This window comes from Toxotes jaculatrix, chromosome 16 (assembly GCF_017976425.1).
Source record: "Toxotes jaculatrix isolate fToxJac2 chromosome 16, fToxJac2.pri, whole genome shotgun sequence".
Lineage (NCBI taxonomy): Eukaryota > Metazoa > Chordata > Actinopteri > Toxotidae > Toxotes > Toxotes jaculatrix.
In genome coordinates, this window is record NC_054409.1 from 11,696,058 (window position 1) to 11,723,765 (window position 27,708).

Consider the following 27,708-nt stretch of genomic DNA (forward strand, 5'->3'; position numbering starts at 1 on the left):
TGTTACATTCCTGTCTGATTTTCAGTATTCACCTCTCTTCTCCTTACCTTCTCCTTCGTACTCCCAATGTCTTCCCAACTCTATTTGCAGCCCCTAGTGTCAGGTCCTCCCACAATGGTGACCTTTGACTCAGAGCTGAGCAGGAAGGAGGACATTGTGGAGAAACAGATCGACTTCTCGTCAGCCAGGAAGCAGTTTCTGCAAGGAGACAAGAAGGACGTAGCCCCACAGATATACTCTGCCAAGCCCTTCTCGAAACCCATAACCAGGGGCAGCCAGGGGAGCAGCGACATTGTTGCAGAAACCGGAGAGAGTCACGTGACCTGGTCTGATGAAGGAACTGCAGGAGAATTCACGTGTGCGCGAGCTGTAATGACAATCCTGCGTGAGGAGGAGGAAGGGAAAGGTCATTTCCACCCAGCCTTTCACCCAGAGGAGTCTGACTCAGGATTGGACGAGCTGTCTCTCCGCTCTCAGGACACTACAGTGTGTAGCTTGGATAATGTTTCAGACAGCGGGGCTTCACTACCCCCTACCCCACTGCCACTTACCCCGGTGTCACCTCCTACCCCCCAGCCTACCACACCAGTCAATGGGCAGACCAGTGGCAGTCCAACAGAAGATGAGTTAGAGTACCACGCTGGGGTACTCGTTCAAAATGCCATCCAAAATGCCCTGGCCAATCAGAACGGAGGGGACTGGCAGCCATCTGACTTGAATTCCTCACAGCTCAGCACCCCTGTGTCTCCATCCTCAGTATCTACAAGTAGCCCAGTGCCAGTTTCCTTCTCCCCTGTGTCTTCTGGTGAAGCTCAGAGTCTCCAATCACCTGTGTCCTCCAGTCCAGCTCTATCCAGCCCATCCCCTCAGCCAGACAGACGGCCAGAGGTAAGAGTTGTTTTCCAAGAGAAGCCGTCAGAATCACAGCAGACTCAGCAGCAGCCCTCCAGTCCAGCTCAGCAACCACAGCTCCAGAAGCCTTCTCCGCCACCGTCTCAGCCCGTCTCACCTCCACAAAGACCCAAAGATGGAGGCCCCAGGATCAAAATCCAGTCCTCTTACGCCAGGGCGCTCGCTTCCTCAACCCCAGCTCCAGCTCCTGCTCCTGTCTCAGCAGCTCCTGTCCCCAGGCCAACCCCAGTCTACCGTCCCCCTTCTCCTCCAAGCCCGGAGAAACCAGAGTTCAGCTACTTCAGTAAATACTCAGAGGCAGCCGAACTGCGTAGCACAGCAGTGCCAACGCGAGGCCCTGAGGTGGAGGCAGCCAGCGGCCCGTTCCGCCTGCGATCCAAGAAGCAGCGAACTTTGTCCATGATTGAGGAGGAGATCCGAGCAGCTCAGCAGAGGGAGGAAGAGCTGAAGAAGCAGAGGGAGGCACAGCCAGTTGTTAGGGTCCGCCCCAGCAACACTTTAAGCAGCAGTCATGGGTCTGTGAGGACAGGGATGCGGCAAACCACCATTTCCCCAGCAGATAAGATGAAGAGCAACAGCCTGCCAAGTAGACTCACACTGACAGCGAAGACAGCACCAGGTTAGTAAATACGCATCATAAGGGTGTTTCTCATTGGTCCCTGAATCAGACGCCTGGTACAAGCTTCTTGTTACTGAAGTATTTCAAGAACCATTGGATGAATGGCCATGAAATTTGGTTCAGACATTCATGTTGAGACATGGACTCACAGATGTTTTACTTGTTGAACAGAGATTTGGAAAGTGGACGATTTTGAATTCAGTAAACCACCCAGAAACCCACAAATGTGTAATCACACAAATGTGTTTTGTGTGATTTGCAGGAAAGATTGAGAAGGTTCGACCTGCGCCGCCTGTCTCACCCTCACCCTCCGAAGGAGCCCTGTCTGACGCCGGTAGCGAGGACTCTGGAGGATCACGACCCAAAAACTTCATGCAGACGCTTATGGAAGACTATGAAACACACAAGGTGAAGAGGAGGGAGAAAATGGAGGACAACAGTGTAAGTATTGAAACCTGGAGAGGATAAATAAGCAGAGACATGAATGAGAGAAAGGGAGACTTGTTTTCCATGTGTAACAAAAACTACAGAAAATTGCAAAAACAAAGCGTGAGATAATTAATAATTCTTATTATTAATATTATTAAGGTTGACCGCAGATTATCCCGCATTATTGGACTGTGAAGTCCAATAATGCGGGAATTCATTTGAATTTGGTAATGTCGAGACAGTTAAATGACACCCCATCCATGACCTGTTGGCATGAGCAAATACTGTACAACACCAAAGGGAATTTCCCAGCTTGAAGCAGCACATGAAATAGAAAGTAAATTGTAGATGCTAGGGGATTTCTGTCCTGATGCCATCCTTTGTCATTCTTTCCCTATCTAAATACATCTTCTAATACTCATCTTTAAGAACTGGGTCTCTGTTGAGAAGAAGTATTGAATTTTGGCAGACTAAACTGTCAAAATAAAAGTCTACAGAAAATAACAATGTCACAAAATGGCTTACATCATGGAAAAAATTATTTTACACAATCAAAAAATTTCATGTTCTCACATGTAACCTGTTCTCTAGGAAATCATATTGTGCAAAAAAACAAAATAAACACAAAAAACTTTATTAGCATTATTAATGTTATTGCATTCATTCATTTTCAAGATTTTTAACTGAATGTATCGTGAACTGATCGTTTCGCAGCAGGTAATTCTCTCGCTGATGTTGTTATTGTTTGTCCATATTTGACATCACATGTGTTGACTTTGTGTACTGTTGCTTCTCTCCTGCTGGTCGGTCAGTATGCCCGTTTGTTGCTGGCTAACGAGGTAACCACTGAGGTACCTGTCACACCCCAAACCTGTTCACTCTGTTAACTGCTTTTACTCACAGACCTGGGTCAGTTTAGTTATTGTTTCTGTACATCTGAAGAAAGACATCCTATAAAAGTTTCTTACATTAAGACATACCATTGGTCCTACCAGCACAAAAATTTAGTTTTATATCAGTTTTTATATCAGTCATATTTTCACTGGAAATATGAACTGCTTATTCATGATGATCTGAACATGGATTACAAAGCTGTTTTTCATGAGAGTTATTTCAGTTCAACTCAGAGGGAAGAGAAAGTTCCCAGATACAGACGAGTCACAAGGGTGGAGATTTGCACTCTCTTATTCTCCATTAAATCTACACCGCAATCTAGATGAGTCAACAGTAAGAAATACAAACTGCGTCATTCACTCAATCTTCCAGATGTGAAACGATTCCAGAAAACTGGTGCATGGGAGTGTATTACTCTTGGTTCAAACCTTAGACTGCGCGGTTTCCGTGAAGGAAGCCTAAAAAGTTTTTTATCTGGTCCCAGGTCTGCTTCTGGTCTCACTGCTTTATCGTTCTGCTCTGTGGTGTTGGTGCTGCATGTGCTTGTCCATGGGTTTGGTGTGACCTTTGATCCTCCCACGCACAATATATTCTATGTATCAAATGAGGCACCAGGTCCAATTAAAATGACTTAATTCCAGATATAACGGGTGCTGTTTGAAAAGATGAAAAAAGATTTAAAAGACATCAGCTTGAGGTCATATTCATTCACCCTCATCCTGTTATTGTTTACCCTGGATTCCTGCTCACAAAGAAATCTTTACCACGTGTGAAGATGGGTTTACGTGTTTGTAAGAGTGTGTGTGTTTGGCATGTGTGTGTGTGTGTGTGTGTGTGTGTGTGTGTGTGTGAGGGACAGTGTTCAAGCATGAATCATTCCCTGAAATGGAGTAAAATTACCTTTTTCACTGTCAAATGACGCAGGTGCGCTTCATTTCGGTGGTTTATTTGGACAAGTGTAGCTAAAGGTCATTATTGGTGAAACCTTTACTGCAGGATAGTTTAACCAAGTGCTCCCTCGATGTTTGACATAACACTGCATGTCATATTAATTAATTAAAAAATAATTTTTGTGCTTGTGATGCCATTATATCCCCTAAGCGGTGAAAAAGCATGGGTTTTATCATCTGTTAGCTCGTGCCAAAATAAATGTACAAGAATCTGATTGGATGTTTTGTATTTGTCAGGTCCTGGAGGCCACTCGTGTCACCAGGAGGAAAAGCGACATGGCGCTGAAGTGGGAAGCCGGTATCTACGCCAATGAGGAAGGGCAAGAGGAAGAGGAGGAAGAAGAGGAGGAAGAAGAGGAGGAGGAGTAAATAGCTCCTTTCAGAGACAGTAAAGGGACTGAGTTAAGAGGAGGAGAAAGAGGAGGATGAAGAGACTGAAGGAAAAAATGCAAACAAGAGGAGAAAGGACAAAGAATGCAAACAGTATTTATTTTACTAATAGTATTCTGATGATCACATGACCCACCGGCTTGAGCAGTGGCACTCATCGAGGAGATGCATCAAGTTGTGATTTTTGGACCTGAGGATTGAAGCCGGACCAGTATGTTAAAAGACTGAGTATGTGAGAGACATTTGAAGTGTTGTGCTGAGTTTGAAGAAATGAAAAAAAGGCCAAGCGATGCAAGAGACACTTTGAAAGGGTTTTATGGTGGTTTAGGAACGTTCTGCAGAAGTTTATTTGGGATAGAAGGTTTTTACTAGTTGGTAGACGCTGAATGACTTAAGTGTTCATAGGATTTTTCACTTATTTGCAATTTTATTGTTGAAATATGGGCTGAGATCTAAAGATTTTATTTTGACAGGTTGCCTGAGACTTGATGATGATGGTTTTGGCAATGTAAGTTTGATAATAACCCCAGTCATCTTCAAAATGTGTGGGAAGGGTTTGATTACCACAACAACAACAAAAAAGACGCAGAAATTTCTGACTGAAAAATTCTGACTGAACGTTGTGCAAGGAAGGAGAAAAAGCGAGGCCTGATCACACGCTCAGATCTGTTTAATGAAATTTCAGAATCGTTTTTAACCTGAATTTGACAATGCTGCATGGAGGCTGTGCTGTTTTCCAGGTTTTTAACCCAAAAGCATCACTTTCGGAGCCCGCAAAGTTTTATCTTCTGTATCCTGCAGTGCCACAGTACAGATACAACACATGGACGTGTGTGTGTGAGCCTTGGCATTCCTTTCAAGCATCTGTATGAAATCTTAAGTGCCGACTCTGAAGGTCAGCGTCCTCGAATCGTCAGGTGCTAGCTGCAAAACTAGCATCAAGGTGCAATTTTGCCTTAGGCCTGTCAGTAATTGTTGAATGCACGATACATATAATGTATTTTACCTGCTCCTATTCTGTATTACTACAGTTTCAGTAGACCGTAGAGAAAATAAGCAACCACATTAGATAGCGTGTCTAAACACAACAAAACATAACTATAAACCACAGATAAGAGGAGTGAGACGGGGAAGAGGGAAGCTAGTGTGTTTGTGTCACTTCAGTCAGTGTGTGTATTAATGAAAGGGCTGGGTCGGGGGTTTTATATTCTAAAAATCACTTATTTTACTTTTGCTGGCTACGCCGCTTTGTTGACCTGTGCTTTCTGATGTAAGCAGTTGTTTCATGTATTATACTGAGGTAGGATTGTGTATTTGATATATGAACATGTATGTATGTATCCAGTGAGGCAACTTGCCGTCTTTCTGCTATACCTTGCTAGCTGAGGATAAAGTTTGATGAAAAATATTGAAAAAAGCTTTTTATAAAAAAAAGTTGTTATACCAAAACAGAATGTAGTTATTTAGAGAAAACAAAAATGTCAGCCTGAGCTCTTAAGTCTATTTAAAAAGAACTGATTGTGTGCATGGCATTACACTCCTTTCCTAACCTGAAACAAGCACACAACAAGCAGCAAAAAGAAGGCAACTGACTATCAACAACAACAGGCTGAGCAGACGTCTGTTCATCTTTCCGTCACTAACAAACTGTAAATTGGGGTTGTCCGTTTTTTTGTTTTTTGTTTTTTTTTACTGAATATATTGTGAGCTTTGACTTTTGCAGGATGATGTGATTTTGAAAATAACGGCAGCACAGGCCTCTGTGAGTTTAATGTTACTGTGTACTGTCCAAGGCCTAGAAAACAAGGTTCAGTTTCAAAATGAAAACACTAAACACACCGCAGACACAATCAGAATGATCCCTGGCGCCTACAGGACTGTCTTGAAATGAGAAGTAAAAGTAGAAATGTGTCGACATGGCTGTAGATACAGTATTTCTGAACCACTTTACCTGAAAAGTAGCAAAATTATTCTACTTTTCCGTCTTTATTTTGAAGCCTTTGAGATTTTTTTTTTTTAAGCATTAGGATATCAGGAGGATGGTTTCTTTTCCTGTCAACCAAAGGTTACAGTTTTGATCACCGGTGTGTCCTGTTCAAGTGTCCTTCGTTCTCTGTTTGCTCACACTGAATAAAATCCTCAGATAAATGCCTGAAACATAAAATGTACACTGACGTAAACTTGCACAAAGTATAAAAGAAAAAAGAAAAATGCAGGACACATATTAACCCTTGACAATAATGATTCTGGATTGTATTTATTGGGACAGCCCCAGCATGATGTCAGATTCCTGTTGGTTAACTATCTGACTTGGCTGTCGTAATCGGCTCTGTCGCCTGAGGGAAATGCAGTGCCAGCAACTCTACCAACCAGAAGTGAAAACCGAGGACTTCCGTCTCTGTGATGCGCCCGTTTCTCCCTGACTCAAAACACCCACACTGGTTCAAGAAAATACTCCTTGTTCATGTTTTTATACACTTTTAATAATATATAAAATGAAAAAAAATTCATGGACCAGTGTCCCTTTTTATGAGAGTGAGAAATGTAACCCCATAAATGCAAAGCAGGTACAGCATCGCTGATTCTGATTTGAGATTAATTTTGCTACAAGACTTCAGGGACAAAAAGAAAGGGCCCGATGGGCCTACAGAAACAGTTTTTCCAGACATCAAAACATGATTTGATCTGTCAGACAATATTAAACGCACTTGTTATACCAGTATGTATGATATCTTGGTGAGAATTATGAGAGTTTAGTGGAAACATGAGAGGCGACAGATTTTTTTTTCCCTTCCAGGATGAATAACAGATACAGATCCTTTTGCGATGAATGATTGTTTTTATAGTGGCCTATTCTGGATGCCAGCTGAGCATCTACTGTATCTAAAGCTTTATTCACAGCACAGTTTGAGTTTTTAATTAACAGAAGCAAAAAGGCTTTTCCCTTAGTTTACTGCGACACTCATGCTGTCCTCATTCCTTCTTCAAAGGACACAATTAAACCCCCCAAAACCTGTTGGAGTTCTCATTAAATAACACTTTGGAAAAGTTAACAGTCATCATGCACACTCAGAGGAGTTATAATTGTGTGATTTATTATTATTATTATTATTATTATTATTATTATTATTATTATTATGCTTTTGTTGTTTGAATTCATGGTGCAGAGATGATTTATTTATCATTTTAAATGCTGGTAGCTTTGTTTTCACCCAGCAGAAGTGCCCAGGCTTCAGTGCGGGGGACTCACACTGTTTGTGTGTGTGTGTGTGTGTGTGTGTGTGTGTGTATGTGTATGTGTGTGTGAGACAAAGCAACCTTATCATACAGTATATAACCTCTGTCCCTATGTTAACCACTTGTATGCTCATACTCTGCTTTGTTATTTTATAGCACATGTAAGGCTCACAGTTATACACCTACTAAACATATTATGAATATTTTCTCATTAAAAACAAAACCTGTAGACGTTGGATTTCTGAGTGGTTCATTCGCACATGCTTTCACTTTGAAACTGACAAGTCACTCTGGGACAAATGCCACTTGCTGGGTGTCATGCTGACGGCGCAGCTGCAGCTGCTTATGAAAGTAAAGTGTGGTTAGTGCAACAAGGTGCTTGTGCTGGTAAATTCCTTGTTTTGTAGCTTAAACAGGAAACGGATCACCCTTCAACTCACCCAACAATGAAGAGTTTTCCCTTTTGGGTCAGAGTTCTGCAATGTGTTTGACTTCTCGAACAGTTAAAGCCCACAGTTGAAACAACCCAAAATTTATTAGATGGTGTTTTCTCTGGAATTAAAAATAAATATAAGTCCAACTTAAAAAAAATAGATTGAGAGGTTGAGTGTAGTGGGTGGTTCCCTGAGTCCCATACATGCACAGCTTTTCGTTGCACGCCTTTCATCATCCAGAGAAGCACGTGAGGAGGAGGAAGTGGGCGTGGCAAAGTCCTGTTTTAGTCCCGTCCTTGATGCATCATGTTGTTCAGAAGAACGACTGAGCAACAAGGACTTCTGCATTTCTGCACATGAAGTCTGATTCTGGTTTTAGGTGTTAGTAAGTCTTAGTAGAAGCTGACAGTATACTTTGAATAACCCTGAAACTTAAAATCATGGCGCTACCGAACTTGTGTCAAAGTGCCTTCGCGGTGCTCCGTCAGGTAGAGCCGATCATCGTGCTCGAGCAGCTGGGCAGCACTCTCTTCGACACCGCTCTGCAGATGGTGGTCAAGGACCGCTGCGCGAACGCCACGTACCCCGACAAGTCCCGGGAGGACAGCCAGCAGAAAGCCATGACGGACTTCTTCATGACCTACAACCTCATCATCCGGTTCGTCCCGATGATACCTGCGCTGCTCCTGGCCCGGTTGAGCGACCGAGGCAGGAGGAAAGCCCCCATCGTGGTGCCCCTGGGCGGATACCTGCTGTCCAGGCTCATCCTGCTCCTGGTGGTCATCTTCCGCCTGCCGGTGGAGGTGATGTTCGGCGCCGCGGTTCTCTTCGGGTTGTCCGGTGGGTTCTGCGCCTACTGGCCCGGCGTGATGACGCTGGCGTCGCTCAGCTCCACGACTACGGACCGGTCCAAGGTCAGTGTTATCAGTGTTAAATTTAAATGTCAGTATCAATAAACAACAAAAGTAAACAATATAAATAATCTATAATTATGTATTGCTTGTCCAATAAGATGGTCCTCTGAGCAGGTTATGGGTGAACCACCATCGTAACACATACAAAACTCTACAGTAACAAGTCCAGTGGATTTGTTACACACAGTTTGATATTTTGGTTCCTGAATGACTAATCAAGCTGTTTTTGTTGTTCACTGATTTCCACACCTCTGCCTTCAGTTGGAGCAGGGGCCAGCAATCACAAAAGTTGGATTATGTGTCCATGTCCCATGCAGGTGATGATGAAAGTGGAGCTGCTGTATGGGGCAGCAGGTGTGGTGGGCAGCTTGGTGTCGGGTCATCTGTTCCTGGCCTACAGCTCCAGTCTGGGACATGGAATAGTCCTGCTCATTGTGAGCTTACTTCTTCACCTGCTCTGCCTCGTATTCTCCATTTTCCTGCTGCAGGTCAGTGTGTGTGTGTGTGTGTTTGTACAGAGAGAATCCTTGATGGATGTGTGCTGACATACCAGAATCCAGATTTTTTTTTTTTTTTTACATTGAAACTTCCACAGAAAAACACAGAAAAGCTTGATTGGATTTCAGTCCAACATTTTTTTCCTGCAACGTCATGTTGTCCACAAAACATCCTCCCCTTTTTATCCCTGAATTTAGCAGGGAACTAATATTTTGCTGAGTAGTATTCACCTCATGCAGATGTTAAATGTGTGTGTGTGTCCATCATAATTAAAGGTGAAACAAGTGTCCGACAAAGACCCAGATGAGAGCTGCCACCTCCTTTCTCACACCTCTGATACTGCCCCTGTCACCGAGGCTCCTGCTGGGATAAACAAGGTGAACGTGGTTCTGCTGTTTGCTGCTGCCATCCTGTACAACTTTGCAGTGGGTGGAGCTGTAGAAATACTGGGCGTCTTTGTGATGAAGGAGCCGCTCAGCTGGAGTGCCACTCAGGTGACGCTTTATTCTCTGTGCATGTCGGTTTTGTTTTGTTTTCCCAATACTGATGCAGGAGAGATAACAGGAATGTTGTTGCATTTGTATTATTATTATTATTATTATTTGTGAGTTACTATAGACATAAATTGTGTTTTTTTGCGCAGTATAATCTGTTTATATTTCTTCTGTCAAACTGATTTAGTCTCATTTTTAATTTTCTCTCCTTTTTCCATGTCTTTTCCTGTCTTCTTTTATTTTTTGTGTCTTTCTCTCTTTCTCTTTCTCCAGGTCGGTTATGGGAACGCAGCTGGCTGCACGATTTTCCTCACCAGTTTCCTCGGCGTGATCCTGTTTCGTCGCTGCGCCAGCGACATCACGCTCATCCTGATCGGCATGCTGTCATTCACCTCGGGAATCTACTTCATGTCCTTCGTCACGACAACCACCATGTTCTACCTCGGTAAGACTGAGGCGCAGTTTGTGATGGATCATGGTGAAGTATTGAAGTAACAACCCAGCTTGTTTTTTAACCTGCAAAAGCTCCGTGTTCTGAGTCAACTGTTTATTCATTTTCATTTAGTCAAACGACAAATATGGGAAACAGAAAAAAAGGTGTTTATGTTTGGTTGTTGTTTTTTTTTAGATTTGAAAATTAACTGTTGTATTTAATGAAAATGTCACAGGTTACAGTTTTACTTCAACACAGATGATTGACTGTTTAGACAACATGAGTGTGATAATACAAAACTGGCTACAGCTCTGTTGGACGCACAAACCTGTCAAAGACAAAAAGTAGTGGGTGGATGGCAGTGGGTGGGCGGGGGATGGTGGGAGAGGAATTAACTTAATGAGCGTTTGTTCATTTCTCTGCAGCTCGCTCGCTCAATCTGTTTGCTCTCATCCCGATGCCCACGATCAGATCTCTACTTTCACAGCAAGTTCCAGCATCTGCATGTGGTGAGTATGCAACCTGTGTGTGTGGGAAATATTGGTATTTTCTTTTACTACAGTACATGTATGGATCAGCTGCTACTGACAGAACAGTTTTAGATTTCTAAAGGATCACTTCATCTAAATACAAAAAAACGTGTTTTCTCATTTATCTCTAAAGACTATTTCCTTTGTAGAAAATAAAACATGTTCACAGTGAGATCTGTGGATTATACAGAGAAATAAACGTTTCATTCATTTGCCCACACAAGATAAATCAAACCTCTGCCAGATCAGTGACACCTAGCTTCATTTTTTTATACACTGCTATTAAGTTTTGTTATTGGATCAAATATTTACTTACTGCAGTATTTATAGCAGTGATGGTATCAAAGATAAGAAGGAAGTGTAGGATTCAAATTATATCAAAGTCGGGGCAGGAGGAAGTTGAGGGGGAAAGGGATGGCGACGCGGAAGTTGAGTTTGCTGTCTGAAGGTCAATGACAGGCCAGGAAAAAAAAAAAAAAACAAACTCAGTGATCCTCATCACGTAGTCTGTGATGTTTAGTGTGTTTAAGCAGTTGCTGTGTGATGAAAGGAAACATCCTAACCACAGAAAAAGATTATATTTCAATACAGTCACTTATAGTACGATGTGTTCTGAGGACCCGAGGTCAGGTATGCAGACGGAGGAGTGGTGTGTATCGGAAACCGACACGTGAGGCCGGTCAGACTGGTTTTTACTAAAAAGATGACGTGATGATCTTAGAGCCCGTTCTGCCACAAGTCAGAGTGTCAAGCTTCCTCTCTCTAACACACACACACACACACACACAAACATACACACACAGACACAAACATACACACACAGATATGCACTGGGTTTACTGATGATTAGAGGACCAGGGTTATTCATTCATCAGGGTTTTTCCTGTGTGTGTGTTTGCTTTGACGTGATACGTGATGTCTGCTTAAGAAGTCAGAGCAATGCAAACATACACAGCAGCAACACCAACTCTTTTCCTGTTCACACACAAAAAAGAACATAAAAAAAAAAATCCTTCCAGTGCAAGCGTTTTAGTCACAAAACATAAAATGAGGACACTAAGTATCTTAGAGAAGTTGCTGCGGTTCTTCTGTGGCTGTCCCAGTGTCTTCTATCTTCATGTAATCCCAGACTGGCTCCATGATGTTCAGATCAGGGCTCTGTATGGGAGTTAGACAGTCTATTGCAGGACTCCTTGTTCTTCTTATTGTGAGGTTGTTGCCGTTTCCTCTTTCCAGTCTTTATGTTAAACTACGTTTGCCAGCTGTTGGTGATAGACTCATATTTACGGGACAAACACGAGAGTGGTATTGATCTTCTTCTACATGTCCCAAAATCTCGGACTGTTCCTTTACATCTCTGTCAGATTAACTTCTCACTCCTTTAACCTGTCTGTCTTCCTTCCTTCCCATCAGGCACCATTCTCACCGTCCTACAGTTGGCTCTGAAGTTTTCTGGTCTGGCCTACATCCCTGCCTTTACTAAGATCTATCAGACGACTCTGGACTGGTTCCCGGGCTTCGTCTTCACACTCTCCAGCATCGTTACAGTGCTGGGAATGATACCCATCAGGTACTATTTTTAGACAGTTTCAGATCAGTATATTAGTTTCTAGTACTCATTGTTTGTCCATACATAGGGCATCATTGAAAAAGAACCATAGAAACTTAATTTAGACATAAAATACTTGTCACTGTGATAAAACCGGACTTGGACTTGACCCACACATTCTCTCACACACTCTTAATGTTTCATCCCTCCAGTATCGTCGGCTGCAGATCACCACAGAGGCGACAGTACAAAAGGACTCAGGGAGACTGACTCGCCAGCAGTGACTTAGCGTTGGCACGAGGCAAACAGGAACTGAAATGTGAAATGAGCAAGAGGAGACTCGCTTCCTATAACTGCAGAAATGTGTGGACAGATGAGCCGACTGGGGGCACTGGGTGAAAATATCTGTTCTTCAACCAGTGAAACTGGCCCAGACTGTTTTAAGAGGATTAGTGGCATGTCCACACCCACAGTGATTTCAACACAATATACAGGACGTTTCAGTGAATATGTCAGACGTGGAAAATCCCTTATGAGTGCTGCCTATTACAGAGAATGTTTTTCTTTTTTTTTTTTTTGAGATCTGACTTCGCACAAGCTACAGGATCACATTATTTCATTTGTAAATATCTAATATATTTGAATCTGACACATTTTCATGCTTATTACTTGGAATTTAAATTTCCAGTAAGCACAGCCTCTGCTGATAGGGTACATGTAATCTTATGAGGTTTTAAATATATCCATACTTTAGAAAGTTTGCATCTTTGTGACTGCAGAGTTTGGGTTTATGTTGTTTTTATCAGAATTTGTTTAATTGAAGATTTTGCTAACTGACTAGTTATGAGGGCATGGCCAGAAATCAGTTGTCATGACCACATCAGGATGGAAATCATGTAGCTTGTTTGTTGCTGCTGGGTCACTGCAGAGTTTGTGTACGTGAGGATGGTTTACAGGCTGCTTTTCACTCTCTGTGTGAATGTGTACATTCCAGTTGCCATTCACATGTCATTAATGACTGAACACTCTTCTGGACACGCAGCTGCTAATTTTAGATGTGAGTATTGCGTCATTTGAAGTTCTCGCATTCTGACTTATTTTCGAAAACAGAAACGCTTTGTAAGCAGATTAGAATGAAAATATATGCACTTTATGGTAAATAGCGTGCAGTGAGACTTCTGAACCTGCAGGTCAGGAAATGCTGACACAGAAAAGAAGAAATTTGTTTTAAAAATGTAATTTTATTACTATTACATTTTATATCACTTGTCTTACTTTTAATTTCCTTTAGTTTTGCATTTGATTGTAAAGTACTTTGAACTGCACTAACGTGTTTGAAAGGTCAACACACATTTTGCCTGGCATTATATTATCACCATATTTTGTAAAAAACAGCCTGAAGTGATCTTGTCACCATGAAAAGAGGTTTGGAAATCTCATGCCGTGTTTCCTGTCGACTTGTTTTATGGTACCATTGGTAGACTGGATGCAGTGTATTATGACATTCACTTAAATTCTGCAAATAAAGGTATAAAGAAAATTTAAAACATTTAAAATGTTTTTTTTTAACTATTACTATTTAAAGTATTGCATTTAGGAATCATATATAAACCTTCCCTCTTCATGTTTTTGTTACATCTTATTACTGTATTTTATTTAATTTCATCAAATAATACATTTTTTTTGTACTTACAATACATTTCAACAGGTAAAAACTAACAAAATGTTACAGAAGAAAAACAAAAAGTCAGACTAGAGCAGAAAAATATCAAATGAATTCGCTGTTCTTTATTATTGGTCCAATATATCCAAAAAAATCATTTGAGGTAAAGATAAATTGCATCAAAAACAACATCAATATACAAGCTTATTTATAATTACAACCAGATGTTATTCACATCCAAATGTACAATAAGAACTCTGAACGTAAACAGTACACACTGGGGAGGAACAGAAATAAAAAGACTGAAGCTAGATTCACACGTTTGTAAGTCATCTGACTTTCAACCTTTCGTACAGGTTTGATTGATCAGGTTTATCCTGTGCTGCAAATCAGATTCTCTCTTCATGTGTGAGGAAGACAGGAGGAAAAGACGGGGACATTTGGCTTAGAAACATTTGATTTGTACGTTAAAGGAAAACAAAACTCGCACCCCCCCCAAACAATTCTCCCTTCTTTATAGGCTCGTACAGTGGCAGCCATCATAGTCGTCCCTGTTTGGTGATTTAACTTGAATCAGCTATACAGCCGATGCCTTTCTTATTATTACAGAATGTTCAAAACTGATACACAAAATATGTCTCCACCAGCTCCACACTATTTATAGTCATTTTTGGCAACAGAAAGAAAGAAAATTTAGCTTGATTTTATTTTTATTTTTCCAGCGTACGTTTCTGCCATGGGGTGGAGCTGTGTATATAGTGCAAAATAAATCAGCAGGCACACAGTATAAGATGGGGCGTTTACAATGGCTCTGAATAAGGAGAAGTAAATTCATCAGAAAGCTATCATTGGGGTTCCAACGAGCATCAAAAAATTAAATAAAAAAAAAGAATTCCTTATATTTTGGTTATGCCAAATTAAATGGTTGTTACAAATCTCCAAAATCCCTTCTAAAATGTATTATAGTAATATTCACGACTCACTGGAACCCTGACAACAATCCCCTTCTTTTTATACAAAAATAGACTCAGCTGTACCGTATATAATTCAGCTGTACATTGGGGTATATTGAATATTATTGAATATACAGAATATTGCCATTAGAGCAAAAATAAATTTCAATAAAGTCTGAACGATCTCAGAAGTTGTGCATGCTCAGGTCAGGTCACTTCATCAGGTCGGTACAGTGGTACAGTTACTTCATTTACACCAAAGAGCAGGAAAGTCTACAGATGCACCGATGCCACTTTTTTTTTTTTTTTTTTTTATAAATCACTGCCCCGATGGCAGCGATTCACAGTGCTCAGCTATAAACAAACAGATACCAAGTACCGATCTGATACGGTAAATAAAACTGAACTGAAAGAAAAAGAGTTACCCTTTATATCCTATCAGATCTTTTTTTTTTAAAAAAAACGTTTATTTGCTACATTTCCTCTACCTTAGTTCTCTAACAAGTCAACATATTAAAATGTACCTGGGTTAGAGTGAACGTTAGCTACTGGTTGAAATGTTTATGTTTGCTAGAAAGAGTCAGATGCTCACTGCTGCATCACTTCTCACGGTGGTCACCAGTGCAGTGAGCTACTATGAGAGGGTGAATGGATTTTGAAGAGTTTTCCTGTAAACAAACACATTTCTGCTTACATTCAGTTTTTCTTACAAAAAACGCTTTGTGTGTTTCCTTGAGATACAAACAAATCAGGGAATAAGCCCTATCAAAAAGTCTACAAGGTACCTTTTAAGTTTGCCTGCTTTATCTTTCCTGAATTCCTGACATTGATAATGGAATAATGGTGAATTGGTCTCTGAGGCTTGGATAAACCATTTTTAAAATATAGTAGTGAGGCAAGAACCAGACAATACAGAAGCACTTCTGACTCTGGCTCCTCATACAGGATTTTAAATTTTTGGTATTCTGACATACAAATACAGTATTTTAGCCATTTAGCATCAGTGCATCCGTAGTACTGTCTGCTGTAGCTGCCTCGACACCGGACCACAGCTACTCTACTCTCACTCCGCCTAACTGGCTGCATTCGACGGGCACAATTAAAAACACAATGCTTCCCATGAGCCAACTTGCCGACTTCTGGTAGTAAGAGGAAGCAGTAGCTGCTTCATGGTTTTAAAGCTCAAGGGAAATGAAGGAAATAAAAAGAGAAAAGAGAACTAAAAGTACTAAAACCACCAAGCAGACGCTGTCATCTGTACTGGCATTTGGCTACACTGAGGGTAGGCTCAGTAAAGTGACATCAGCTCAAAGTCAGAGGTATCCAATAGGATCTGATAAAAGGATATCAGTGAAAAGAAACAAAACTAAAGAGATTTTTATATTAATAAAGCCTCTAGAAGCACAAAGATTTTGCTATATCACTGCCCCAACTGCCCCTTATTCCTGAATATCCGGAAAATAAATGAAAGGACGCTAAAGAAACTCTTCATGTTTATGAGGCTCAAAGATGGTGATATCTCTGCCATAAGTAACCGAAGATGGGTAAGACGTTTTTGTAAATGTGGTTCTGGGAAGATGTGACATGACTGAGTCTGCCCTGGTTTCATTGGTCAAGTTTTTGCTACTTTATGCTGAAAGTAATGAGCTGGCAGAGGACGGAGGGAAAGATAGGATATATGTATATATGGATATAAGTATAGTGGGTTCAGCAAAGATTACGTATAGAAGAGTATCAAAATACCTCAGAACAGATTTTTCCTTGAAGGCAAGGCCACATCAGCAAAAATCAGAGTCAGCAAAAAAAAAAGGGAAAAAACACAAAACAAAAAAAACAAAACCAGTGTGACGCAAAAAAAAAAAAAAAGCTGTTGGTCATACGTGCTGCTGTGCAACTACACCTTCTTAAAAATGTCTCCCGTGAGTCACAGCTAAGCAGACAAAGTCACATCTTCTTCTCCATTACCGGCTTCAACACAACCAAAAAATGTTTACATTGCGGAGTCAATCAGATTCATACTAGGAGAAATAAAATGTTTACTGAAAACTAGTGGCATTAGCTTTTACCGTAAAGGGTGTATAACTCAGAATGTAGTTTTTGAAATGCCTGGCTCAGACCCGAGGAGCACTCCTAAAACTTTTTAGAGAACCGGTTTATCCAACTCCTCAACAGAGATTTACCAGAAGCCTAAATGTTGTTTATATCTCCGTAAGCCAGCAGCATGAACATGTTTAAGAAAGTCACCTGACAGCTCTAAACTCTGTACTCTGCAAACTAAAGACTCCTCATATCCAGCAATCAAGTTACTTTTCTTAAAGCAAGACACAGTTTCTATTAGTGGGGTGTGATAATGCCAAAGCAATGTCTTTTTTTGTTTCTGTTTCAGAGATCTTATGTATATGAGTCACTGAGGCAGATGACTGCAAGAAAATGCCCTTTGACTCTTAAAAGTTCTGCAAAAACACTGAGACCTGATTGTTTCCACTTGTTTAAAGAGAATAAAAGTCTACCAGTGAAGTCTTCACCTTCACCTTCAGTTCTCTCTGTCTTTTTCATTAAATCTGCCTGGTGTGCCATTTTGCATCCCCAACTGAGTTAAAGCCTGTGCCTCCAGAGGAAGATGAGGTCGCTACCGCAGGCAACAAATGGCCGTGATAAAAAACAAAACAAAACAAGAAACCAGCAGAGGTAGCACGCTGCTCAGCCACCAGCCACCAGTTTCAAGAGGATGAAAACTATAGTTCGAACACCAGATGGTGCTGCTGCACTGTACTCAGAACACAAATGTATAACAAAATCAAACTCATTCAACTCAGACACCCACACCTGTGCCGTCACTGTCAAATGTAGCTTTGAATCCTGTCTATCTGTAAAGGTGTGGGCCAAAAACAAAAATCCACAAGCTTCCATTTGTAGAACTAACAGAGGCGCCTCCTGCTTTTTCTTTGGCCTTCTGCTCAGACCACAGGGCCAGGTCATGAACCTCTGATGACACAGCAAGTTAAATATCTCTGCAAGTTGACTTGTTGACTTGAGTTGGAACAGTGGTTCCAGGGAACGTGGGAAAACTGTAAACTTTATAAACTTAAGGAAAATGGTCAACAGAAATGGCAAATACAAGATTTTATGAGCTGAAACATTGTGAATATGGTTGTTAAGAATAACAGATTGGCCTCTTATTTACAGCCAATATGATGCCTTTAGGAGAGGAAAAAGAATTTCATGAGTCTTGTTTCAGCTGAGAGTTTTAGTGTTAAGTTTTCAGAGGCAACCCGACAGGGAAATAAATCTTGGGCATGCTCCGAATAGTTGTACTTTAATTTAAGATACTTCACACCCACTCAAAATATCAGTATCTGCCCTCAAAAATGTCTTCTGCAATGCAGAAGAAGAGTTATCCTCTGAGACCGCAGTTAAATAAACACAAATAGCATTGGCAACCGACTGTTAATTGGAAATATGAAGTAGAAAAAGTCATTAAGAACAACAACAAAAAAGAAAACAGAAATCTGTACATAGTAGGTCTCTCCTCTTTCCCTGCTGTCCTTGAAAGCACCATTCATTACCTATTTCGTAGGTCATATCACTCAGAGAGACGACTCCCCCTCCGTACAATCATCTCATGAGAGAACGGGGCGAAAGTCCAACAGTTTCTGCTGCCCGGTTGGTCCTTGGCATGAGTGTGTTAGTGTGTTTGTGTTTGTGTGTGTGTTTGTGTGATACAGAGAGGGAGAGAGAGATGGGGGGCAGAGACATGAGGAGATATTTCAGTTCGTCTCACTCGTTTTATCCTCAGTCTGTTTGTCCTGGAGGAGAGTTATGAGCGACTCCCATGCTGCCTGGCACTGCGGAGGGTGAGGGAAATGGGTGGAGAGTCAGCCGACGGAGGGAAAGAATGAGGCGAAGGGAAAAGGCAGGAAGAGTCAGAGGCAGTTTCATGCCAGTTTCTTTTTTTTTTTCCTTTGCATTTTCTGCCCAGCTGTGGCTTCATTCTCACTATCACCAGTAATGTTAAGAAACCAGTTTTCTATTCTTCCTGACCCTATGTGACCATTTATCCCTCACTGACCCCTCTTAGGTGCCCATGAGCAAAGCACTTAACCTCTCTCTGTGCTTCAATAGATCACAATGTTGTTGCACTGGGCAGCTTCCAGGTGTGAATGTGAGTAACTGTGTGTTTTCTGCTAAAGAGGACTCATCTTCACTGAATCCATCCTGGATAAATAACAGCAGCTCATTTCAGCTCATCCAGTGCTCTGTTGGATCTGGTCCCAAAGCTCAGCTTGCTGCAGATACTTGATTATTTAATAGTATTGACTTGTAACTATGTGTTTACAATGGATCTGTAGTCGGAGGTAAAGCAACCTGACTGACAGTGACTAGGGTTGGGTATCAGACATCAATGCTTTTTGAACTGTGTCCACAGTGCTGAGCACTGAAAACATTTCTTTAAGTTTGAATCACAGCGCTGTTAAAAACGTCCTCTATACAAAAAAGACTTTTGTATAGAAACACTTTGGTATCTCAGTGTCTGTATATTTCAAAAGATGCTCAGCCCAAACAATTGCTGACTTCTACACTGACACTTTTCAATTTTCACTGTTATTGTGGGAGAAATACAAACCAGCATCTCCTTTGTCATAATTTGTTGTTAGTGTGTGTGTGTGTGTTAAATTCTTCTGTGTGTGAATACATCCTAACACAATACAGTTTCTGTTTCTGCTCTAACTATAACAATGTTTTGATCAATGATCACAAGACAATAAAATCTTCCCAAAGATATTTAAAGCCCATGTTTTTGCAGCGTGCAGTGTAATCACACACAGGAGCCATCGTACCTTTTCGTAGTAGTTGATGTTTTTGTCGGCCATGCCGGTGAGAAGCTGTTTGAAGTCTTGCCTCTTGTTGCTCTGCCAGCGCTCCCAGTCCGCCTTCAGGTCAGCGTTGAAACACTCCACCTTGTCCTGGCATTTCTCGACCTCCACTGGCATCTACAGCGAGACAGAGAAAACTACAGCTACAGGGGGGGCTTGAGGAGACACAACACACAAGACTACATTTTACAGGACTGGAATGAATCACTGGGGGCTCTGGGTGGTGCACCGGCTGTGGAGAGGAGGGGGGGGGGGGGGCTGAATTAGATAATTGGCAAAGTGATAGATGACACTCTGTCACACACCTGGAAATCATCCAGATGAATTTGTGTGCCAGTTAAACACATGAGAGGAAGTTCATTGTTTATATTTGTACAGGTCCAGCCTGCGACTGCCTACATTAATTCTGGTGAACTTCCAGGGAATCCTCCTTCATGAAGAGAAGATCTTTGAACTGTGTGGTAAATAAATGTCTGGTTGAAATACTCGAATTTCAAATAGCTGAATATCACATCACATGCTTCCAACAGGGAACATTTACAGGATATAGAGTGACAAAGTGAAGTGAACTTGGGGAAAATACAGACACTTGCGGAAATGCAAACAGTGAACGCAGCAATTTTAAGGCTTCCATGTGTGAAAAGAGGATGCTTACAGGCGTTCTGTCCTCCTGTTTTCGCAATACGGCTGCTTCTAGTCGTCCTTCGTACTCTGCCTGGCTCTGGTCTCGCTTCCTCAGAACATTCTATAATCAGAACAACACAGAAAACATTAGCAGTGTTAGTATCGCATTCACTGATACTGTAATTGTTTTCTGAGAAAGGCAACATTTGAAAAATATTAACAGAAAGAAATATGCTGAATCAGGAGCCTGGCGAGAACAGGACATGACACATGCAGAACCTCACACACAGTTTCCTTTATTTAGAGTTAAAGGTGACTCAGCTAGAAGAAACTGTTTGTGAAACTCTGATGCATGATTAGGACAATAGGACAACTTATCTTACACAACACTATGGAAATTTCAATAACTGGAAAAACTGAGGTGTCCTAAAGCTTTTGACAGGTGGCGTTAACATCACCACTTTCAATCTCAAACTGTATTTTACTGTAACAAGTCAGATATTTTAGTTGTAGTTCTACTCTCACAGAAATATGAAAGTGTTTCCAGTGCGACCGCCCCTGTCCCTCTCACCTTCATGGACTCTATGTAGAGGATGTACTCTCTGAGTACAGGCAGAAAGTCCTGGCTCATGTTCTCACTCTGTTCCTCCAGCGAACTGCAGCACGTTGTCACGCAGCCGGCCACGCCCTCCAGGGGGCGCCGCAGCTCCTCCTCCGACCCCGCCCAGCTGGAGTACACAGTGCCGTACTCACGCAGCTCTGTTAGGTACTCTTTTTAGAGCGATAGGGGGAAAAAAAAGAAAGAAAGTGGTTAGATAGACGAGGAAGAAATAATGAGAAGTAGAGTTATGGTCTTCGTTCCTTTATATAATTAATTTTCTGCTGACTTCATTTCATACTCTGTGGCTATACTTTTCGTTTGACTGACTAATACTCTTCAGCAACACAAGACACCAGCTGTCTTTTCTCACAGGTGAAACGGAGAAATTGGCAACAGCAAAATCTATATTTGTAAATTACACATGTGAGAGGCTGATATCCAAACACCAGGCTGCTGAGTCAAGCACGCATGGCATTTGCTTTTTCACACACTCCGTGTCAGCTCATGGGTTTTCATTATCTACAGTTCCCCACCAAGTTCCCATCTTATCTCCTCCAGAGTGGAAACAAGGACCTTTCCTTTAGACTGCATCAAAAAAACCCAAACAGATGGTGACGGTGGGGATTTGTTAGGGCCTTTTGTTAGGCCTGCAGTCATCAACAGTGCAGCCTCAAGGCCCAAAGGTCTGTGGGCTTTTCTCCAAACAAACACTACAGTGCTGAAAAAGTCAATACAGCAGAAAAACTCTCACAAGCTAGTGTTAGCCGCCCCGCTAAAGACTGAACCATTTCATGGCATAAGTAAAAGCACAATATAACATGTACCAAAAGCTGCTAGTAATCAGATCTCTGCTTGTAAATGAAGAGGTGATCAGCTCTCTGACCAGTGAAAATGCTTGTTGCATCTTAGGGCTTGTAAGCTTGAGTTATGTTTCTTTTTAAAAACCTGTCCTGTTGAAATTTTTTTTTGTATTTATTTCTATTTTCAAACTGATTGCCTATTTTAAAAATCCAGTTTAAATTGATCTATTTATTACATGTGTATGCACCATTTTCAGCATATTCTGACCTCATTTTCTTGTTTGTCAAATTTCTAATGAAACTAGCTTAAACCACTGGCAACACAGCTGGGTCCTACACATATGAAACCAGTACAAAATACCTCACATTTATGCCAGGTCTAAAGCTCAGCACAGAAGCTCAGACTCCTCATTGTCACCAGTCCCCCGCCCCATCGGTCCGATACCTGACTGCTCTTTGATGATCCTCTGAGCGATGCGGTCGATGGTCCCCAGTTTCTGGCTGAAGGTGTCCAGGTACTCTCCCATGGCGCAGAACTCGGCCGGCCGCGCCCTCAGCTTGTAGCCTCCGGCCACGTGCTTCACCGACTCGCCCACTTTGGTCAGCAGGGCCAGACCCTGACGCTTGTTCAGATCCTGCAGACACACAGTGACAACAGCCCACATGATGTCAATTGCAACCTGTATATTGAGAAAACCCTAAAAGCTGCTTATATTCTATTTTATTACCTTAAGTGTTTTATCACCCATTTTACATGGTAGATTTTTATACTGCTCTCGTAGGCTTCTGCTCTACTTTCTTTTTCTGAGTCCAACTGTTTTACAGCTGCAACAACCTCATTTCCCTACAGGGATCAATAAAGTCTTGTCTTCTGTCTCAGCTACTTAGAGACAGAATTTGTGAGTGATGGCAGACATGGAGAGAGCACACACACACACACACACACATTAGGAAACAGAGGCTCTGCATTTTGTGGTTGTGCATTTTACTGGAAGACCGCTGAGATTAAGCTCTTTGATTTGAATTATATTTATTCTTTTTTCTTTTTTGTATTTTCCATGATCGCATTCTATTTCTCGCCCTGTTTTCATAGATCAGTGGGACTACTTTCCTCTGTGGCTTACAGTAACTGATTTTTATTGGGCTCTCTGTGCAGCTGACTGTTTACAAAGTTCTGGGCGACAAAGATTAAATCATTTTGAACCAAAAAAAAAACAAAAAACAGTCTTACCTTGGCAGATAGGAAAGCATTTAGATGCGGGTTGAAGGAGAGGACAGGATGATCTGCCACTCGCTTCAGGAACTTGTCTAGAGCTTTCATCCTCGTCTCCACAAACTCCTCGGAAAAACGATCCACCACGCCCTTCATCACAAACTTCTCTGGCAGCGGCTGGGGTGAAGAGAGATGGAAGAGGAGGCGGAGGAGGAGGAGGAGGAGGAGAAGCAGAGCAGAAAATTAAGTGAAGCGTTTCTCACTGGAAAGCAGGGCAGTAGGCCGCATCGTGGCTCATTTGACCTACTGGGATGAGGTGGGTCGGCTGGCTGTCTTCCAACTTGATCCTCAGCCAATCAAAGTCCTGGTAGCGCCGTCGCACGCTGTATTCTGGAAGGTCAAACTCTATCCGTGTCGTCTGAAGAACAAACACAAACAATTTTGATGTGCTGCCTGGTGTTTAAATTACATACTAAAAGCCTCATCTTCACCCTTAATTTATCATAACCCTGAAAAGGGACCAGAATGCATTGACCTTGTGTATGTGGGGACCCACTCTGTGTTTTTGTCAACAGAAAAAACTTTAAACTTTAAGCCAACTTAAGTCTTTTGAGGTGTGTGGACAGTTATTAAAAACTGAGTGCTAGAGAAATCAGCCTCTCTACTTTTGAAAAACACACTCGCATATATTCACATTAGACTAGAAGGTGACCATGTCTCTGTTCATCTCAGCCCATATGGGATTACTGTACACGCTTATTGACCTTGAAAATACAGCTGACACGGCGCACATGCACACAAACACACACACACACACTCTCTCTCTGTAACAATCTAGCGTTAAAGACCCCCCCCTCCCCCCGCCACATGCTGTCAATTAACACTCTGTGTTCATATTGGGTTGTGATATTTGTCTAAGGCGTCTGAGCTGAGGCACCATAGCAGTGCACATAGCAACTGTCATATGCGATGTTGCCAGGCTACATTAAGATTGAGTATTCTCTTGTTCACCCCTGAGCTGATGGTCTGCACTGACCGAAATATGGTTTTCACTTTCACCAGACACCCAGGCCTTAAACTTAGATCTTCCATACTGGTAGTTTTGCATGTTTTATCCCATGAATTACTAATTATTGATCAAATTAAGAACAAAAGACAAAAACTTCATCTGCAGCTCATCAATCGAGGAGAGTTTTAAAATGATAATCAAACATATGAACACATGACAAATAATACGAGAACTAAACCCCCTCATTACGTTTCTCTAGGTGGTGCAGAGATAATGACTGCGTGCTTCTGAAAATGGTTGGAAGTAACATTATGTATATGTGATTGGTAACTGGCCTAAAATATGCAAAACAACCACTATGATCCCAGTAGACTGGAGGTTATCGAGGACCCTTTTGTCCACAGGACGCCAGGTAGACACCAGTCAATAGCAGACCTTGGTGGAGACTCTGTAGGTGATGTAGGTCTCCATGGTGGAGACGTGCTTCTTTGGGTCATCGACTGTGACAAAAAGGTCACGGGTCTCCATGGAGGCATAGGGGTCCCGGGCGTCTGCTTCCAGGTCGTCGTCCAGCTGCAGCCTGTTGAACAGCGAGGACGCCGAGGTGGGGCTCGACGTCTCCACCGGCGTGCCGTTGGTCAACACCGCTTCCTGCGTGGACATATATGACACCATGGTGACAACAATTTTGGATACTGCAGTGGGAAAAGCTGTGAAACAAAGAGCTGATAGATTGATGCTGACGGTGATGCCGTTGTTTCTCGCTGTCAATGGAGCTCTTGTTGAGTCTGCTGCTGCTGCTTACACACCCTGCATCATCTGACACTACTGTCGTCTTTCTAATTGAATGATGGACGAGAGGAGAGAAATGGAGCATGTGTGGAATGGGGATCCATTTCTACACAAGAAAACACCAACTGTGTGAAAACAATTGCTAGTTATACCAGCTGTGGGATGGCAAAAGACCAAATTTTAAGTCAAGAAAAGAAACTGTTCGAGATAATTTTTCTTGTGAAGTGTTCATGACATCCTCTTGTTTTCTGGACAAAGAGATGTTTGTTGCATCAATCAATATAATCAGTATCTTCTGGGTCTACACAAACACATCTCCAGGCTCCATCCACACACACAGCTAAGATGCTACAAAAAAAAGCTACAAAAAGACAAATAATTGGATGAAAGCGGAAACTGTGGAAAGTGTTTCTTTAAATGAAGAGACCACCTGTGGATCTGGACATGCTACTGTTAAAGAACAAAGAATTATGTGGTTGTTTTTCTACTTCTAGATGCTTTTTACTCTCACTTCCAAAGTCCAAAGGATAGAAATGAAAGCACATTACAGCAACAGACAGTGAGTGTAAAAACATACTAATTTTATGATGGATTCACGTATTACTGCACATTCAGATCTCATTAGACGAGCAGCAGCGGCAGCAGGCAACAGAATGTCAAATGTAAACAATGACCAAAATGTAAACACTGCAACGGGAAGGTAGGAAAAACAGTGAGGCAGCAGGGCTGCATCATCAACACTGGTTCTGAAAATAAAACCACACTATTTATCACTACAAACAGCACCGCCACGTCTGATTTCATCTGAGCTCCTGACGTCTCACACGTCTCTCACCAGTCGCTAATGTCCTCTGGGGGCCCCCGGCTTGGCCCACAAGAGGAAGGAACTACTTTCTTCCTGAAAACAGGTTAAGGTGCATTTGGGACAGCAGAGAAGCTAATGTTCAACCTTAATCACTTTTTCTGACACACACATACACTTCTTTTTTTTTAATTGCCTGAAGCGTGCATGTGTGCAACTTTCCAATTCAATCAGGGTCAAGAAAAGTGCTACACTGCCTGTCTCTCCTCTCTCTCTCTCCCTCCCAACACATACACACACTCACAGGCTGCTGACACTGTAAGTGCGCTTTTTACACTGTGGTGCTAACCTGCACTGGTAATCACAGTTCAGATAATTGCATTGCGTTGCATCACTACATCACTGTGAATGAACAACCAGGCCACCGCAACACCACTGTGTGTCTGAGCATGGCTCTGAGCATGGCTCAGACACACAGTGAGGAGGAATCTGGAAATATTACACTGGGACGAGCAGACCTGTTTTTAATACATAGCAGAGCTGGGAGATGTATGAATGTAAATATCAATATTGTGACACTGGAACGGATGTAATGTGGGGTTCTACTCATTGTAAGTGAGAAAGGTGAAGGATGGAAAACTAACAACCTTATCAGTGGCTCTGTTCTACTAAAGCGTCCCAGCAAAAAGCAGCACAAACAATACCAGGATACTGTCAAAACATCTTCTATGAACAAGGTCTACTCGATGATGCCAACCCCTGCATAAGAATATGATTAAATATTGCATGCACACAAACAGAAGACAAAATCTGTTTTGACTGAAACCAGAACCACTACCCCTTTGGTGGAAATGATACACAAGTGAACTTTTAATAGACTTCACATTTTTAATTTGCATGCAAAGTCTTTGATTGTGCCTCTGGTTGGCCCCCAGGTATTCATGTATGACAAAAGAAAAAAATAAATAAAATCAAAGAGGTAAGTACCATACCATACACACCTTGCAACGTAACTTTATTAGAAAGCTAGTGGGGGATTTTAGCATCTCCTATTGGCAATAATTAACTGCAATACCAAAGTGGTTGCTGAGGTTTTCACTCCTGGGTAAAAGAGCAGCAGGAAGAATAAAAGCTTTTGTCATTTGTTTGCATGGTCCATCTTTGTTTACACAGCACACCTGGGCTGATACTGATGTCAGGTCCCCTTTTGAAAGGGGGTTGAGGGAAATCTGTGTCCGGATCAAAAACGTGTAAACTGGAGTCAGCGTGGTGCAGCACTCAATTTAAATGGAGAAATGGTATAAACACATTACTCATAGCCTGACCTTTGTGTGTGTATATGTGGATTTGTCTGGATTAGTAAGATTATTTTCCCTTTCTTTTTCTCTGTGCTTGTTTGTTCTCATTGGTCTGGTGGTTTTGTTGTATTGTAATAAAAAGTAAGTCCCCTTGTAAAATAAAGTTGAGGTGCTGCTGGTGAGATTTTTCTTTCATCCTTTGATTCAGAGGCAAACTCCGACGGTTCAGAATCAACTCTAACCACCAGTCATGTGCAGTAAACCCTACACGCCTACAAGAATACTAAACATTAACCAGAAAAAACCTTTTTCCCATTTTTCCCATTAAACCTCCGTCAGTTTTCTACCACTTACTTGATAGATTTATCCTATACACACTGGTGCCAGCCTAAAAACAGGCTAGTAAACAGAATATAGTTGGGTTAACCGTCTTCCCTCCATCTCCTGATTGCTTTCAAACCGCCGAGCCGTCCTCGGTACAGCCCCAGCAGACCCTACCTTGTCCCCTCCGACGTTGACGGTAACATCTGGCCCCGGGGAGAGCGGCTCCTCGGCGGCGGACAGCGGGTGGAGGATCTCCGCGATGGGCTTCTGCCCCGAGCTGGCCAGGCCTCTCGGAGCGCCGACACTCATCCTGCGGGAGGCGGGAAGATGTGGCCGGGTGTCGTGGGTAACGGCTGTCCGGTTCTACGCGGCTGAAACGGTGAGCGGAGACGGAGTCTGGGTCTCTTCAGTTGGGATGTTACATCCGCTGGTTGGTCGCAACTGTCAGCTGACTCGCACCGCGCAGCTGCGG

General features: G+C 42.1%; 3 protein-coding genes across 5 annotated transcripts in view; 2 read left to right on the forward strand and 1 right to left on the reverse strand.

Annotated features, from left to right (window-relative positions):
- Positions 1-7,660, forward strand: part of LOC121195890 (A-kinase anchor protein 2) — a 77,535-nt gene extending 69,875 nt beyond the window's left edge. For both annotated transcript variants that reach the window (XM_041059597.1, XM_041059598.1), the window contains 3 exons: positions 91-1,531; positions 1,794-1,972; positions 4,042-7,660. In XM_041059597.1, coding sequence (XP_040915531.1) covers positions 91-1,531; positions 1,794-1,972; positions 4,042-4,173 — 1,752 coding nt within the window. In that variant the 3' untranslated portion in view covers positions 4,174-7,660. The remainder of the gene's footprint in view (positions 1-90; positions 1,532-1,793; positions 1,973-4,041) is intronic.
- Positions 7,661-8,175: 515 nt separating this feature from the next.
- Positions 8,176-13,824, forward strand: LOC121195315 (thymic stromal cotransporter homolog). Its single transcript, XM_041058717.1, has 7 exons — positions 8,176-8,779; positions 9,097-9,267; positions 9,553-9,771; positions 10,045-10,216; positions 10,630-10,713; positions 12,148-12,304; positions 12,496-13,824. The coding sequence occupies exons 1-7, from the start codon at positions 8,306-8,308 to the stop codon at positions 12,551-12,553; spliced, it is 1,335 nt and encodes a 444-aa protein (XP_040914651.1). The 5' UTR covers positions 8,176-8,305; the 3' UTR covers positions 12,554-13,824.
- A 232-nt stretch (positions 13,825-14,056) lies between these two features.
- On the reverse strand, positions 14,057-27,670 carry snx30 (sorting nexin family member 30). Of its 2 annotated transcripts, XM_041058716.1 has the most exons (9): positions 27,411-27,670; positions 24,456-24,671; positions 23,319-23,429; positions 23,030-23,188; positions 22,244-22,433; positions 20,969-21,168; positions 20,429-20,518; positions 19,738-19,890; positions 14,057-18,744 (listed from the first exon to the last, which is right to left on the reverse strand). In XM_041058716.1, exons 1-9 carry the CDS (start codon positions 27,543-27,545, stop codon positions 18,667-18,669), a joined length of 1,332 nt encoding a protein of 443 aa, XP_040914650.1. In that variant the 5' UTR covers positions 27,546-27,670; the 3' UTR covers positions 14,057-18,666. The 2 variants fall into 2 exon arrangements, with proteins under 2 accessions (XP_040914650.1, XP_040914649.1); XM_041058715.1 differs by having other exon boundaries at positions 14,057-19,890.
- Between the last annotated feature and the right edge of the window lie 38 nt (positions 27,671-27,708).

What these genes read in the sequence shown, in the direction of transcription:
- LOC121195315 (XM_041058717.1), top strand. Translation starts at nt 8,306, where the DNA reads ATGGCGCTACCGAACTTGTGTCAAAGTGCCTTCGCGGTGCTCCGTCAG. An exon ending in CGACTACGGACCGGTCCAAG is followed by an intron (nt 8,780 to 9,096) that starts GTCAGTGTTATC and finishes TGTCCCATGCAG; the next exon opens with GTGATGATGAAAGTGGAGCT. An exon ending in AGTTCCAGCATCTGCATGTG is followed by an intron (nt 10,714 to 12,147) that starts GTGAGTATGCAA and finishes CCTTCCCATCAG; the next exon opens with GCACCATTCTCACCGTCCTA.
- snx30 (XM_041058715.1), bottom strand. Translation starts at nt 27,545, where the DNA reads ATGAGTGTCGGCGCTCCGAGAGGCCTGGCCAGCTCGGGGCAGAAGCCC. An exon ending in CCTACAGAGTCTCCACCAAG is followed by an intron (nt 23,430 to 24,455) that starts GTCTGCTATTGA and finishes TTTGTTCTTCAG; the next exon opens with ACGACACGGATAGAGTTTGA. An exon ending in GATCATCAAAGAGCAGTCAG is followed by an intron (nt 21,169 to 22,243) that starts GTATCGGACCGA and finishes CGCTCTAAAAAG; the next exon opens with AGTACCTAACAGAGCTGCGT.